At 35.2% G+C, this 17699-nt stretch overlaps 2 protein-coding genes across 5 annotated transcripts in view; one reads left to right on the forward strand and one right to left on the reverse strand.

The window, feature by feature from the left end:
* Positions 1–1064: 1064 nt before the first annotated feature.
* On the reverse strand, positions 1065–6921 carry LOC141381675 (uncharacterized). The gene is made up of 3 exons (XM_073947886.1): positions 6881–6921; positions 6304–6453; positions 1065–2585 (listed from the first exon to the last, which is right to left on the reverse strand). Exons 2-3 carry the CDS (start codon positions 6386–6388, stop codon positions 1696–1698), a joined length of 975 nt encoding a protein of 324 aa, XP_073803987.1. The 5' UTR covers positions 6389–6453; positions 6881–6921; the 3' UTR covers positions 1065–1695.
* A 515-nt stretch (positions 6922–7436) lies between these two features.
* Positions 7437–17699, forward strand: part of LOC137487279 (uncharacterized) — a 44081-nt gene continuing 33818 nt past the window's right edge. The window contains exons 1-4 of one of the 4 annotated variants that reach the window (XM_073947692.1): positions 7437–7497; positions 8427–8576; positions 14456–14493; positions 14588–16506. In XM_073947692.1, the coding sequence (XP_073803793.1) occupies positions 14593–15750 (1158 nt within the window). In that variant the 5' untranslated portion in view covers positions 7437–7497; positions 8427–8576; positions 14456–14493; positions 14588–14592 and the 3' untranslated portion in view covers positions 15751–16506. Of the gene's footprint in view, positions 7548–8426; positions 8577–14455; positions 14494–14587; positions 16507–17699 lie in introns of those variants that run through there. The other 3 variants (XM_068219933.2, XM_068219932.2, XM_073947693.1) reach the window with 3 other exon arrangements.

The following is a 17699-nucleotide window of genomic DNA, read 5'->3' on the forward strand; positions in this document are numbered from 1 at the left end:
TTTGGGGTAGAAGACGCTAATGCGGCAGCGTATGATCTGACCCCTCGAGTACCCTTTGGTCTCGCACCTTGTTTATGCCAATGCTCATTTTCAACAGTTCTTTTCTGTTTTTCTGTGCTCAAAACAGTAGCAGGAACAGATTTATGGGACTCACCGGCTGTGTGCTGAGAGAATCCATAATGAAGCTGAAGTTCTGGTCGGATCGCAAGCAACTTCGTTTCAAGAACTGCAATCTTTTGTAGAAGTTTGTGGCAGTTTGTACAGCAGTGAGAATCTGAATTAATCCGATCCAGAGGCATTTTCACAGCCGTGTCTTCCCGTCTCCGGAATGTAAGCAGCTGATAGCTGGTAGCGGGAGGATTGTTTAGACGGTAATTCCTTTCTTGTTAGTAAAGCTATATTCCAGAAAGTTTGTAGAATCGATGCTGATCTTCAAGCCGTGTTGTTTGAGCACTGTGCTGATAGGCTCAAGTTAAAATTAGGGTATAAGATATAAAAGCAAGAGTGCGAAGAGCGGAGCAGTGGGCAAAGACGTCCGAACAGTAGCAAAGCAGGAAGAAGCTGCTTTGCTTATTACTAAGATCTAGTAATAAGACCTAAAATTAATTTGGGACCATTGTCAACACATTTTGCACAAGCACCAGAATTAAGAACCACTGCTCTGAGGCTTCATCTTGGTTTATAGTTGAACAAGCCATCCTACTTCCCTTCCACCACTAAAATTTCTATCTATATATCTATCTATATATGTATTCATTTTATTTTTTAAAGGTGTTATTTTTTAGGCTGACCTCAAAAACATAATAATTTTTACTGACAGAATTGTAGGTGCAGGCTAGGACGGTCTCTGATATTTGCAGATAACATTGTGCTTTTGGCTTCATAGGACATGGAACTTCAGCATGCATGGTTTGCTGCATTATGGTTTGCTGCTAAGTGTGACATGGCAGGAAAAAGAAACAGCACCTCTAAGTCAAAACCATGGTGCTTGACTGGAAAAAGGTGCCCATCTCCAGTTTGTAGGAGAGTCCTTACCCCAAATGGAGTTTAAGTATTTGCATTAATTTATTTTTTCTTCATGTGGAATGGAATGTGAGATTAAAAGATGGATCAGTGCAGTGGCAGCAGTAATGCAGTTGATGTGATTGTCTGTTGTGGTGAAGGAGCTGAGATGAAAGGCAAAGTTCTCAATTTACCACTCAATCTAGGTTCCTACTCTCACCTATGGTCATGACTGAAAGGTCAAGATCTCGGATACAACCGGACACATTTTACAAAGTGTTATGGCCCGCTTGTTTGAGTTGCAACATAAACGAGAGATGAGCCAACAAAATAGCCTAAATGCAAATTATTTATAATAAAATGTAACTCACAGAACAATCAATCAAAGCAACCAACAAATGTCTACGGATAATAATGAAGATAAAGAACTTAGGACATAATCACAACAACACTTTAACTACATGATAAAAGTAATGCAATACAAAACCATAAGGTTTAAGAGTCAATGAGATGGCAGGTCTTGACATGAGGACTCCAGAGTAGCAACACCTTTCTGGGGTAGCTAGCGGAGTCTATGTAAATGGTTTCTCTCCAGTGTGGGTCTTCATGTGTTTATTAAGGTCTGATGAGTTACTGAAACTCATCCCACATCGAAGCTGCAGTCACACTAGAGTTTTAGCATGAGGGGCGGGATTAAACAAGATGATTCGACATGAATGGTTTCTCTCCAGTGTGGCTCATGATGTGTCGATTAAGGGATGATGATTGGCGGAAACTCTTTCCACACTGAGTGCATGTGAATGGTTTCTCTCCAGTGTGGATTTTCATGTGACTGTTAAGGTGTGACAATTGGTTGAAACTCTTCCCACACTGAGTGCATGTGAATGGTTTCTCTCCTGTGTGGATTTTCATGTGTTTATTAAGGTGTGACGATTGGTTGAAACTTTTCCCACACTGGGTGCATGTGAATGGTTTCTCTCTAGTGTGGATCCTCATGTGTTTATTAAGGTATGATGATTGGCTGAAACTCTTCCCACACTGAGTGCATGTGAATGGTTTCTCTCCAGTGTGGATTTTCATGTGATCGTTAAGGTGTGATGATCTGTTGAAACTCCTCCCACACTGAGTGCATATGAATGGTTTCTCTCCAGTGTGGATTTTCATGTGTTTATTAAGGGTTGATGATCGGTTGAAACTCTTCCCACACTGATTGCATGTGAATGGTTGCTCTCCAGTGTGGATCCTCATGTGAAGATTAAGGTATGATGAGCAGCTGAAACTCTTCCCACACTGAGTGCATGTGAATGGTTTCTCTCCAGTGTGGATCATCATGTGAATCTTAAGATGGCCTTTTCTTCCAAAACTCTTTCCACACTGAGTGCATGTGAATGGTTTCTCTCCAGTATGAATCCTCATGTGAATCTTAAGATCGCCTTTTCTTCCAAAACTCTTTCCACACCGAGTGCAGGTGAAACGATTCTTGTCTCTCCTTTTCAAAATACCATCAGTGTGTAAATGAGTTTTTTCCTCAATTTTGACATGATGTTCCTCCTCTTTACTCCCCTCATTCTCTTCAATTCGTTCTGAAATAAATAAATAAATAAAATAAGTTTTCATTAAGTCTTAAACATTCTCATTACAAGCTGAAAAGTGAAGACACTGGAAACATTGGCTACACACACTGTAATTTTGATGCACATTAAATGTAATATAAATCAGATCATATTTTGTTTGGTCCATTAACATGTACACATTTAAGCAGATTCAATTCATCTTTTTTATCTAGTGCTTTTACCATGTAAAATGTGTCAAAGCCGCTTAACATAGAAGTTATATTATATGGACTCTATGCACGAACTCTGCTGACGTGGTTCTGGTAGAATATCAGTCAGGCTCTTTACGTCTACATAGGCGCTCTACGCCTAAATCTAATAGCGGCGAAACCTAAATGCATCAGAGGATGGCAAAAAAGGGAAATTTACTCTTAAATTGATGATGATCAAGTGCCAGTGGATGTCCAGCATCTGGAACATCATTTTTGTTCAGTTCCAAAACCCACAATAGTTGATTAATACACCAAATCAGTCTGACAATTTCCGTGAAGAGGTGGAATGACCAAAAGGAGACTGCGAGTATTTATATGCAAAACCTAATCAAAGTACCCATTGGGTCTTAAAAGCATTTATAAAAGTCTTAAATTTGATAATCTCAAATTAAGGCCTTAATAGCCTTGAATTATTATACAAAGTCTTGGGTTTTGTTACAAAGGTCTTATTTTAATCATTTATATTACCTTTCTTAGAATTAAGTTCATATAATAACAAAATTAACTGTAACTAATGTAAGCTAACTAAAAAATCATGCAGCGCAACGTTGAGTACATCTCACGCTCCACGTAATAGCAGAAAGCACAAAAGCATGCACACCCGTTACTATGGTTACTTGAGGTGAGCTACAGAACAAGATCGTTACTAGTCTAGTTTGTGGGTTTGTTTAATCCGCTTTGGCCAAGGAATCCGAATTACGTTTGGGTCAAACCTTTAAGCTAGCAACGATGGATGTTACAGCCCTGGACTCCCATATAAGGGGTGCCAAACACACCGTGTGTAGTACTGCTCATCAGCGCAAACACCTATTGTGGAGTTCTTTGCACTGGAGACCACTTCGGTTACTAAAACACCTTTGGCTATCAGTAATTAGGAAATTTCTACATTAGAAGCATTGAAACCATGGAGTGTTGGGCAGTAGCGTCGCTACAAGTAGTGACGGTACTAGCGTAACTATATTTCTCAGTAGCGTCACTACTTTCTAAATCAAATAGCTTTTGTGTAGCGAAGCTATTATTTTAGTCAAGTAGTGTCCACACAATCTACATATACTGATTGCGGATCAATAAGTGATGGCACTGACACTCACGTAGCTTGGAGGCCGGTGTCTAGGCGATAAAAGTAAATCCATATTTTGTCGAGAATGTTAATTTCTTCTTTCTGTTTTACAATGGTCGACAACAAACTTTTTCATCATTGGGCTGACACGAGAAGCTTGATTGAAAGATGAATGAGTGATATATATATATATATATATATATATATATATATATATATATATATATATTAGGGATGTAACGGTATTGTAAATTAACTTAATTCGATATTACCGTAGTAATCCACCTAGCTCTGTTGGCATCTGCAGAGATTTAAGTTTTTTTGCCATTCCATATAAATCTAGAAAAAGCACTTTCAAGCTGTGCAGAGTCTTTCCTGCTTAACCATAAGGGTGTCATTTGAAAAGGGTATAATAATCGGGGGAGAATATTCATCTTAATTAAGCTTATTCTACCAAAGAGTGAAAGGGGAAGGGTTTGCCAGCGGTTTAAGTCTTTTTTTCAAGTGGTGCTCGCTGCAGAGCCATTTGGGCGAGCTGAGCTCCAGCGAGGGGGAGCTTGAGCTTGAGCTCCACCTTTTTTGCACTTCTTCTCCGAGTGATGTCACTGGGGTTAGGGTTAGGGGTGGGGTTGGTGTACGCATTAAAACAGCTTACAGGAGGCAGAGCGAGAGCTCATGCTCCCCCTCGCTAGAGCTCAGCTCTGCTCAAATGGCTCTGCAGCGAGCACCCTCTCCTTTTTTTTAGACCATTTGAACAATTGGGGCATAATTGAGTTTCCCTAATTTATTTAAGTCAGTTGACACTTTAATTCCGAAATAAACAAATCCAGATTTTGACCATTTAAAAGAAAAATTTACTGTAGATTCAGCATCGAAATTACCTACTGGCAATGCTTCTGATTTATTGGAGTTAATTTTGTAGCCAAAATCTAAAGCTAAAGCTAATTTTTTTTGCAGCTAAAAAAAAATTGCAGCTAAAAAAAAGCTAAAATTTTTAAGCTAAAATCTTTAAAAAATTATAGTGTTCAGGTGATGATAAAAACAGCAGAATATCATCTGCATAAAGTGCAATTTTGTGTTCACAACTCTTCATTGATATACCCTTTATATTTTTTATTCTGTCTGATAGCTTTTGTTAGAGGTTCCAGAGCCAATGCAAACAGAAGAGGGCTCAGTGGGCAGCCCTGCCTGGTGCCCCTAGCAAGTGGAATAGGATCTGACCGTAGACCATTAGTAACAACGCAAGACATTGTGGAGTGATAGATCATTTGAATCTCTTTTAGAAATTCACCCTTTATACAGAATATATGCAGAGTTTCAAACAGATAACTCCACTCAACCCCATCAAAAGCTGAAGATGCAGAGATTGCTTTATAGTTTTGTTGATTGGTGTACTGTATAACTTTCATAAGTCTTCTTATATTTGTAATAGAGAAATGTTCTGTACAAAGCCTGTCTGGTCTGGGTTTATAAGGTGGGGGAGAACTATCTCGAGTCTCCTGGGCAGGAGCTTAGAGAGTATCTTGGCATCTAACCCAATCAAGCAAATAGGTCTATATGAACTACGTTCATCAGGTGATTTATTTTTCTACCACTCGATTTGAACATTTTTAACCTGCTTGGAAAACCAGATTGAGACAAATCCTGCATGTTCGTAGCAAGTGCGCATAATTTACGCTTATATTAGTGAGTTTGCATTATTGTATAAAACGTATGCAAATGCCTAATGCCTCCTTTGCTGTAAACTGGAATGATGAGGAGATGGCAAGATGACATACTTTGTTACATGTTTTCAATCATTTGTACTTTCGTCTTTGTTTTCTTGCCTTTGTGCATGTCCTAAAGCTTAGCTGAAGACCTACGTGGCGACATTGTATATACCCAACAAGATGCAGAAATGCCATCTAAAAAGGTTTCCTGCTGTTTGTCCAATCAGGGACAGTGGCAATGTAAATATACAAATAATAATGTTAACCCTGGGTTTGTGAATGTGAAACATCTGTTAATGAACATCTAGGATTGTATTTTAACCCCAGGTATAACATGAGCAGTGTGGAACGTGATTACAGATAACCCAGGATTCTGTTTATCCAGAGTTAGAATGACCCAGGGTTAACAATTTTTGCATGCTGTAATCCATATCTAAATCAGCAAAAGTCTTTTTTAGACTAGTTTGTTGGCCAGTTGTAGTCAGTGCAATGCTAAACATTATTGTTCCACCATAATTTGTTTGTTTTGCCTCATGTCATCCCACAACAACATCATATAGTTTAGAATACTGTACAATGTTTTAAAATAATTAATTATCTAAGTGTCCATTTCATTCAGAATATTTAATATTGGGGGCATCCACGATTTTTGACAAACTTCAAACAAGACCATTTTGGTTATTTGCTGTTTGAGAATGAAAATCAACCTGTTTGTTCCTGCAGATCTTCCTGTTTGACTGTGAATGTTTCTTCAATCTTCACATCTTCACTCTCCTCTTTAATAAACGCCATCTTTATAACTGTGTGGAGATCAGTCGCTTCAGCAGTAGTTTTTCTCTGCGTTTGGACACTTTATCCTGTTTAAAATGAACAAAACAATAAAATTTTTTTTAAATAAATAAAACAATGAAGAGAAACAAAATAACTTCTCTTCAACACTTGCTTCAACAGTTTCTTTATAAGAGAGTCATTAACAAAAACAAATCAGGTAAGTCTGTGGAAGAAACAATGACCTGATTAAAACTAGTAAGTTACTTCATTTCTTTTATACTTAAAATGGAATGACATTATGCTATGTAATAAATTAAAAGGTTATTAAAATATGTATTAAATTTCTGTTAACTTATTCAAACAATAGCTCTCATTACTGTCAGTAAAATAGTATTACGTTGTATAAAAGGTTAAATAATATTGTCAACAGCAGGTTCTAAATTTAGCATCAGATGAAAAACCTGAAACTTTAATCAATCAGTTCATATTTTTGTTAAAGTTTTAAACACAAACCCCTCTCCAGTTGAATTCCAGCGCAGGAACGGTGCAGCCTTATGACGTCACACGTCACGCCAAAATAAAAGTCTTTTTTTTTGCCACTTACTGTTGCAGTCATGACTTATTGATACATTTCTCCCTCATTTTCCACTTTCCGCTATATCTGCTCTCTGTCTCTCTCTCTCTCACTCTCTCTCTATCACACACAACACACACACCTTGATTATAAATATCATTGTAAATACACTGATTATTATTTGTATTACTGTTTTATCTTAAAATGTTGATTGTTAAATGTAAAGTATATTCTGATCTATTTTGTATTGATTTGTATGAATAATATATGTTGAACAGTAATATAATGTATTGAATATTAATGTGATATATTGAATAATATGATGTATTGTTAAAATGTTATTTACTTATTATATATAAATATCTTTCTTTTTTATTAGAGAGAGAGAGAGAGAGAGCAAGGGGAAGTTGAAGTGGAAAACGAGAGAAAAATGTATTAATAAGTCATGACTGCAACAGTAAGTGGCAAAAAAGCGAAACAAAAGACTTTTATTTTGGCGTGGTGTGTGACGTCATAGGGCTGCGCTGCTCCCGCACTGCGATTCAACAGAAGAAAGGTTTGTTCTAAACTTTTACACAGATATAAACGGATTGATTAACGTTTCAGGTTCATGTTGACAATTATTTTAACCCATTACACAACTTGATATCATTTTACTCAAAGTAATTAACGTCAGGGCTATTGTTTGTATAAAGTGTAAAGTGTGAAATGTGTGTATTAAGTGTTTTACGCAAGATTTAATGCAATTTATTAAATAGCATAGCATAATGTCATTCTATTATAAGTATACATAACTATATATAAAAAATGGAGTATTAGTTTTAATCAGCTCATTTGATAGAGGTAAAGTTGGTTTTATATTCACACATTCAGACTTTCCCCTTAATAATATAATTTCATAAAAGTATTATTTGCAAACTCTAAATAGTAAAATCATATTAGCAACCAATGACTATCAAAGTACAACATTGTTCACAGTGAATTAGATAGTGTTATTGTTGTTTTCAAGTCAGACTTGCATGCTAATTCCGCTCAAATATTCAAAGTAATATGGTAAACAATATAGAGACTTCTAAATGAATGAATGTGGGAATATAAAACCAACTTTACCTCTATTATATTGTTTATCATGTTACTTTGAATATTGAACATTAACACTGTTTATTTGACTGTGAACAATGTTGTACTTTGATAGTCATTAGCTGCTAATATAATTTCACTGTACAGAGTTTGCAAATAATACTTTTATGAAATTATATTTTTATGGGGAAAGTCTGAATGTGTGAATATAAAACCAACTTTACCTCTTTTAGAAATAAATGTCATGTGTGGCTATTGTTTCTTGCTCAGACTTGCTCTTTTACCCGATTTCTTTTTGTTAATTACTCTAATAAAGAAACTGTTGAAGAGAAGTTATTTTGTTTCTGTTCATTGTTTTATTTATTTTAAACAGGAAATTTTAATTGTTTTGTTCATTTTAAACAGGATAAAGTGTCCAAAGGCAGAAAGAAAATCCTGCTGAAGCGACTGATCTTCACACTGTTATAAAGATGGCGTTTATTAAAGAGGAGAGTGAAGATGTGAAGATTGAAGAAACATTCACAGTCAAACAGGAAGATCTGCAGGAACAAACAGGTTGAGTTTCATTTTCAAAAGACCAACTCAGTCATTTGATCCTCATTCAGATTTTGTTTTTAAATAATGACAATGCTAAATTACTGCTAAACCATCTTGTAGTCCTGAGTGTGCTGCCTAGTTCTCTTAAATATATAAGTAAAGTTGGTTTTATATTCGCACATCTGGACTTTCCCCTTTATTTTAACATCATTAATTGTTTTGTTTAAAACACACAAATACAACAACACTGATAAAGTCTTATAAGCTGTCAGTCATAGAGGTAAAGTTGGTTTTATATTTGGATATTCAGACATATATGTTTCTTTATTTAACCAGATAAAAACCCATTAAGATCAAGATCTCATTTACAAGGGTGACCTGGCCTAGAGGTCCCCAACACACGATTTATGAAAAAATATATATTTTTAATAATATTAATATTAATAAATATACATTTTATATAATATAAAAATACAGTTCAGTTGTTCAGCTTTACCACATTTCAATATATTAAAAACACATACATTGAGAAATTGACTGTTGTGGTTTGTTAAAAAGGATAGAGCAAAACAATGTCATAGCAACATTTTTATTTCAGACTGAAGAGTATTCCAGGAAGAGGGGGCGGCATGACTGATGGCTCGCTTCCCTATTCCAGTTCGAACCCAGGGAACAGTCAAATGATAAGATTCACTTGAACGTAGGACATACTGGCATTTAGACTTATGAAGAAGAGAACATTGGGTGTCCAGTGGGTGTACATTATTACATTCAGAGAAGGGCACTCAGCTTTGGCATACAATTCACAATGTTGAATAATTCTTTGACAGCCTGTAACAAACCTTAGAGCACTGTGATAGATGGAGTTTAAAGGCTGAAGACATTTGGTTGAAGCCTTCATATATAAAACATCACCATAGTCAATCAATGGTAAAAACTCTTCTTTATAATATAACTTTATAAAAGTATTATTTTCAAACTCTAAATAGTAAAATCATATTAGCAGCAAATGACTATCAAAGTACAACATTGTTCACAGTAAAATAAACAGTGTTAATATTGTTTTTAAGTCACACTTGCATGCTAATTCCGATCGAATATTCAAAGTAACTTGGTAAACAATATAGAGACTTCTAAATGAACAAATGAATGACTGTGCGAATATAAAACCAACTTTACCTCTATCTACTAAATACACATAAGCACTCATTGAAAGACAGTAATGAGTTTCTTTCTTGTTACTTGTTCTCGTGTCTTTTGTCATTATTTTATGTATTATTAGTCTCCCATTTTTCTACCTTCTTCTACCTTGCTTTTCTTGTTCTTCTACTGTTTGTAAAGTGTGCTTGAGCACTGGGGCTATGTACAATAAATGTAAACAATAATTTTTAAAAAGGTTTAAAATGAGCTGCCGATATTTGACCTACAGTATTCTTATAGAAGATATCTGCTATTACGGTGATGGTGTTGACTTAGTACTTTCCATTTGCATATGTCCCGTTGATCACAATTTCTCAACATCTTTATGAATTTAAACATGTTTCTAGTAGTTGTTACTAGTTCTCACAGATAGTATCTGAGTTTTGCTACCCAATCTGGCCAAAACCCATACAATCACCAACAATCCATCTCAATAAATCTTTAAAATTTTCATTCAAAAAGGTTATTTTAACTCTATTTATCTTAATGGTTTAATTATTTTCCTTACAAGAACAGTTGTTTTAACATTCTCCATTCATTTACTGCTGAGGTCATTGACCTTGACAGAGTGTTTTGCATAGATTTAGTTTATTATAGTTTATAAAACTTTTAAAACATTTTTATTATTTTAAATAAAGTTTATGTTTGTAAAAAAGTATGGATATAAGTAATGCTTTCTTTTTTACACAATATTTAAATATTTATCTTTGGCTAAAATATTTATTTTTTATTATTTATTTATTATTGTATTATTAAATGTATTAAATTATAATATTTTTTGATAATTTGAAAAAAAATTGCCTTTAGCCTTTTATGAGTTTAAAATTTAATTCATTATGTTCTTAAAATGTCTTAAGTCTTACATTTAACTAGGTGAAACCTGCAGAAACCCTGGTTTAAAGTATGTCAAAAAATTTGAATGCCCCTAATTTTAAATATGCTGAATGAAATGGACACTAAAATAATTAATTATCATGAAAACAACATTGTAAAACTTTTTGCTTACGACTTTATTTAAAGGCTGAATTTTTAGATCCTAAAAACTTAAAGGTGTTATGGTGCTTGGGTATGAGACGTTTTCAAGGTATAAAACTGTCAAAACTTTCTATACCATTCCTACTGTATAGGTAATTTTTTTTTTTTTTTTTTAAGTTTTTTAGGACAACAGTATCTCAAGCAGAAAAGATATCCTAAGATGCTGTTTTAAATTGTAAAGAAATCTGTGTTTTTGAAACAAATGAGGACAACAGTAGTAATTGATTCATTTAAATGATTTAGCCTGACATGTTTACTGCTCCAATATTTAAAAAGTTTCTTAAAAGAAAATATTGTGTGTTCAAAAGGAAAAAAAAAGTGTTTGGTTTTTTACCCAGACATTTAAAAGAAATAATTTTAGAGTATTGTGAAACCGTGATATTTTTATTCAAGGTTATCATATCGTCAGAATCTTACACTGGCCCTTGCCTAAAGCTCTTGATGTTGCAAAGTCATATTTTCTAATTGTATTGTTTTTCTTTGTATGTATAGTCACAAACACACTTTTTTGTAGAGCAAGTACGGTGACCGTTTTCTGCCGTTTATTATTCCTGGTATCTCCAATAGGCAACTGAATTGGAACTTCTAAATCAGTAGTATATGAGATTAGGGGTCTGTTCTTTGTACGTGGATTACTCAATTAGCTGGATATGGTTACTGAGGATTTGACACGATCCAAGATCATTTCGTTCTTCAAAACTGATCCGAGAGTTGTTGTCATAGCAACAGTTCTGGTAGCTTAAACCAACTTGGGAGCAGGCTCATTTCATATAAACAGGATTAGATCGGGTCAGTTCAAGCAAAGAAAATACTGAAAGTATGTACTGAATTCAGTTTTTTTTTTTCTTACAGTAGTAGTTACATACACTTGAGAAAATAGTTAAAAAAAAAAAATAAAAAAAAAAAATATATATATATATATATATATAAAATACATATGCAGTCATGAACATGTTTTGACAGTAATATGACTGATTTGATGCGTCACAAAAGGTGCAGACGCCTTTACCAATATCCAAATGCTTTTGTAAACAGTTATTCTTTACACAGAATAAGAAACCGGCTACAATAATAAAGAAAATCCGCTTTAACTGTAAAACTAAATAAATTGCTAAATACTATTGACACATGAAGTGTAAAGCCTGCAGCCCACAACAAAGGTGAAAAGTTATTGCGTGTCATATTTAACAAACCATTGACTTTGAATTTTATGTAATTTTATTCACATGGATAATTGAATATTAATCAGAGGATGTCATTATGCTGCTGTGCCGTCAGCCAATCGTTGCATTGATGATCATAATTTCGATTGATAGATCAGTCCTTCACAACACGGGCAGTGATCTTATATCAGTTCATCCAGACTTTTAAATCTGATTCACAAGCTTGTTTGAAGAACCAAATTTGCCAGAGATCAGTTATCAAGATTAAAAGATCCAGGATCTGCCAAATCATCTTAGATCATTTATGCGAAGTCCAAAGAACACCGGGTCACTACTATGACATGATTGACAATTGTCGCTGTTTGTCATTTTGCTCCGTTTATCCTGAGAGCTGATGCTGAGTATTTTCAGAGCGTTTCACACTTCAAACAGTTGGCATTGGCAAACCCCGGGTTAACATTATTATTATTTGTAGATTTACGTTGTCACTGTCCCTGATTGGACAAACAGTAGATGACCTTTTTAGATGGCATTTCTGCATCTTGTCAGGTATATAAAATGTCATCATGTAGGTCTTCAGCTAAGCCTCAGGACTTGCACAAAGGCAAGAAAACTGAGACAAAAGTACAAATGAATGAAAAAAAGTAGCAATGTCATCTTGCCATCTCATCACTCCAGTTTACAGCAAATGTGGCATTAAGCATTTGCATAAGTTCATTCATTCATTTTCCTTTGGCTTAGTTCAGGGCTATTCAATTATTTTGGCATGGGGGCCGGTTCATGAAAAGCATCCCAAACGAAGGGCCGAAAAGATATGACTCGTTATATAAGTGATGACACAACTCCATATAAGAGCCCATATGGTGTATTTTGTGCTGATAAAGACACCCACGATGGCTTTTTCTACAATAAAATGTTAATATATTGTATTTTAAAACAACTGCACTGTCCAGTTGACTTTAAAAAAAAATTTTTTTACAAACATTCAAAATGTGTTTTTTTCGCACAACAAAAGCAGTGCATTGCTGAAGAAGGCTTCTTCTACATTCAGACACATTCATATGTTATGTTTTGAACAGCAGAGCAATTAGTGATGCAACAATAAAGATTTTGGTTGTACGATATAATCTGAAGAATAATCATGCTTTCACAGTTATCACGTCTAATGTAATTTAGAACAACTAGCTTTATATTAGGGAAGTAGCTATTTAGATTAGCTGTTGTTATCATCTGGGTTCATGCGTATATAATCATTTTAATAATAATTCATCTAACATATATTTTGTTTACATTTCACTAAAAGGCACGGTCAAATCTCACCGTGAGATGTTTTCTACTGTGTGCGCCCGGACAGAGGCAAGCGCGTTGCTCTGCTTGTGCGTGCATATTGTCATTCTTACATTAGAAATAACAAACTTGCAAGTGGAAAAGACTTGATATGGTAACGGCCGCTGCTATAGTTAATCCGGTGTGCGTGCGTATTAGCCTCGGTGTACATACTTAGAACTTAACTAGCGCACAGTTGGCAACTTGCCATAACTTTTCTGTGCAACAGAAATGCGGCTTAGAGAAGCCTTTACGATTAATTAACTGTGACAAATTAAAGCGCAGTTAATAGTGAAATCAGCTAATCGTTGCATCCCTATTATTGATTACAGTGCATTGTACATAAGGCATTTTCTACAAAACATATCCAAATGTTTTCAGCTGTCCGAAACGCTCTGCGCAGCCTTTGCAGCTCATACTAAACTGAACAGACGCACGTCACTTCATAGCTATAGCGTCCGTTTTTCGACTGAGCTAAATTTATTTTTGATGTCTTGGTCACTATTTGGAGGGCCAGAACAAATTGCCTCGGGGGCCAGTTCGACCCGCGGGCTGCTAATTGAAAAGCCCTGGCTTAGTTCCTTTATTCATCAAGGGTCGCCACAGCAGAATGAACCACCACCTTATCCTGCATTTGTTTTGAACAGCAGATGCCCTTCAAGCTGCAACCCAGTACTGAGAAACATTTGCATAAGTTATATACAATAATGCAAACTCACAAATATAAGCGTGAATTATCCGTACTTGCTATGAACATGCAGGATTTGTCTCTATCAGGTCTTCCAAAAAAGTTAAAAATGTTTAAATCCAGTAGAAGATGCACATGAGGGAACACAACAGGAGTAATCTAGAGCGAGTGCATTTGATCATTTTCATTTAAAGCCACAGGCACAAAAAGAGCTTGGTTTTCCTCTGACCCCAAAATTAAATATTCTGCAAGGTATATGATCTGATTTTGAGCCGAAACCTCAGACACATTCTGGGAACACCAAAGACTTACTTTACATCTTGTAAAAAGGTTCATAATAGGAACCCTTTAAAGTGATAGTTCATGTAGAAATGAAAATAGACTTACCATTTACTCTTCCTCTTGTGGTTTTAAATTTCTTGATTCTGGTGAACACAAAAGAAGATATTACGAAAAAAACACTGGGTTACTTTGTGTTCCAGAAGAAAGGAAACGTTTAAAACCACATGATGGAGAGTAAATGGTGAGGTCATTTTAATTTTTTGGTGAAACATCCATTTAATGCTTGTCGCTTTGAGCCTTCATTCTAAAGTTCACTTTTTTGTTGTTTTTTTCAGACCTGATGATGCTGAAAGAAGAGACTCATCAACAGAATGAAGTGGAAGAGAAACACCAAGACATACCGACTGATGAAAAACCCACACTGACTAAAAAGACTTCATCACACAGAAGACATCTAAATTACAAGTCTGAGTGTAATTTCAGCTGTAAACAGAGTAGAAAGAGTTTCAGTCAAAAGCCAAACCTTGATGTTTACATGAGAGTTCACAATAGGGAGAAACATTACACCTGCAAACAATGTGGAAAGAGTTTTCCTAAAATCCATTTCCTTAAAGCCCACATGAGAATTCACATTGGAGAGAGGTCGTACACATGCCAACAGTGTGGAAAAAGCTTCCATCATGCAAGAAACCTGGCAGTGCACATGAGAGTTCACACTGGAGAAAAGCCTTATTCTTGCCCTCAGTGTGAAAAGAGTTTTAAACAAAATTACAACCTTGAAGTCCACATGAGAACACACACCGGAGAGAGAAGTTTTACTTGCACACAGTGTGGGAAATGTTTTGCTAAAAAACAAAACCTTAAAATCCACATGAGGATTCACACTGGAGAGAAACCTTACACATGCACAGAGTGTGGTAAAAGTTTCAGAAATAAAAGCACATTAAATATCCACAAGAGAACTCACACCGGAGAGAAACCCTACACATGCACAGAATGTGGTAAAAGTTTCCCAAATAAAAGCACATTCAATAACCACATGAGGATTCACACTGGAGAGAAACCTTACACATGCACAGAGTGTGGTAAAAGTTTCATACGTAAAAGCACACTCAAACACCACTTGAGAACTCACACTAGAGAGAAGCTGTTTGCATGTGTTCAGTGTGGAAAGAGCTTCACAACCAAACTTAGCCTCATGAATCACATGAATGGTCACACTGGAACCATAGTGTTCACATGTGATCAGTGTGGAAAGAGTCTCACACGCAAAGACTCTATTAAGCGACACATGCAGACTCACTCAGGAGAGCGTTTTAGATGCAGTGAGTGTGGAAAAGACTTTAAACATAAAAGAAGCCTCAGCGCACACATGAAGCTTCACAATTCAGAGCAGAGTCCTCAACATTTAGGCCTTGTCCACACAAATGCAGGTATATTCAAAACAGCAGTTTTTTCACGTAGTTTGGCTGTTCATTCAAGTGAAGTTTACTTATAAACTACTTTCGAGAGGATCACATGCTTATGATTGTCCATGGCTGGTCCTGCATTAGCTAACACATGATTCACCAATCAGATGATTCCTAACTCACTATAGATAACCAAAGTTTCTTAACTCGGTTATCTTCATCTTGAAGAATCCTCCTCCCACCCCTACTGCCCCTCCTTTCTAGATATGTGCCAAAATAGTTGCCCATAGTCGAGCTCTTAGAAGCCATATATCTCCTTTTAGCCATCTCTATATCTGTCATTAGAACAGAAACAAGGTGTTCATGGTGATCTACCTGAGCTCAAACTCCCCTCTCACCCTGCTTACGGAAGGGAGTCCAGAGCTTGAGTATCTTATGAGCTTAGGGCTCTCTTCTGGGACAAGTGTGAACTCTTGAATACATGTCAAGTTACTGGAAATGAAACCCTTTGAACACCTGAATATGTAAACTCAATAACTGAAGAGGGGTGAAAATTTTTAATAACTGTTTTGTAGTGTAGATCAGGGGTCACATCCCAGTACCAGGTTGTGAGAGTTGCTATCGGGCTGCAATAATGCAAAAGACCTCTATATGTTGATAGATTGTATGACTTGTTTCATATGCAAACAAGTATCTGCATCTGAAAAGGTGTGAACCAAATGACCTACAGGAGCTCAAGAATTGTGACCCAATCAAAGCAGTTGGGTAATCTCTTACTTGAAGATCGATGAGTTGACATTACTGATGAGGAACTGCACTATTGTCTTTAATAAAGTCTTCTACCCGTAATAACTTTAGTCAGCTTGCTTACTTTATGTATTAGTCATCTATATATTGGGGAACCACCCAAGAACAGTTTAGCCAAGTATAGCAAAATCTAACAATGTGTTTCAACTTACTATGAACCGATAACCATATTTCTGCACATTGCACACTTGCAAATTGTTTATTAACTTACCAAATTGATTACCAAATCAAATGGTCGGCTCTGAAAAGAGAATTAGAAAGATTAGAGAGAAGAAAATGTTTACACACTACACATTTATTTTGATTGACTAATTTGAAAAAAGAAACAAGTTTTCTTAATGAAGACAATTAAACTTTTCTGTAGACAAGCTTTAAAGGTTGCCTTTATAGATACGTTCATGTGAAAACTCATACATTCCTACAAATTAATACATGTATAGGAAATTCAGTGTCGCTATTGTGAATGCGAACATGAGTGATTTGTAAGCTCACATGCTAATACTAGTAATACAAAAACCTAAATTTATGAATGAAGAATTTTGCAAAGCATAAAACGTTGTTAACCAGGTAATGCTGTGTACAATTTTATTTAGTTACACCCAATTTAACTTGTTTATAGCAAAAAGGCTTAACATGGATATTGACATGAGACATTCTGTCATTTACAAGAGGATATGCAATTGTAGAATATATGCTTAGTGGTTTCAATATGACTCTCACAACATTGACAATTGACAAGAGTTATCCTCAGTATCACATTTTAATCTCAGGAATTATTTTGATGGATACACATCATTAATCACTTTAAACTGAAGCTCTTTCATTTTGGGGAGAATTAGATAAGAAATGTAACTTGTTTATGGAACAAAATCAATGCCTAAAGTCTTGAATTAAAAAGCTTGTTGAATATCACAAACTGAAAAAAATAATACACCGTATTAACAAGTTCTTGCGTTTTAATGACTTGAATTCCAGGGTTTGTATTTTTAGGTCCTGAAATTTAACATATCTGTTTATTTAAGCTGTGAATATTTCAACGAAAAATGTTTCAAACACGTTTTCATACTTAAAAATTCAATAATTCATATTCAATTTTCAGATTTCACTTTCAACATATTCAATACCCTTTAAAAATACGATGTATAATATTCAAAAGGTCATTTTCAGTTCATTTTATTTCAGTTCTAATATTCGCTTCCATAAATTCAGTGGATCAAATTCGACTGTTAAA

This window comes from Danio rerio, chromosome 4, assembly GCF_049306965.1.
Source record: "Danio rerio strain Tuebingen ecotype United States chromosome 4, GRCz12tu, whole genome shotgun sequence".
Lineage (NCBI taxonomy): Eukaryota > Metazoa > Chordata > Actinopteri > Cypriniformes > Danionidae > Danio > Danio rerio.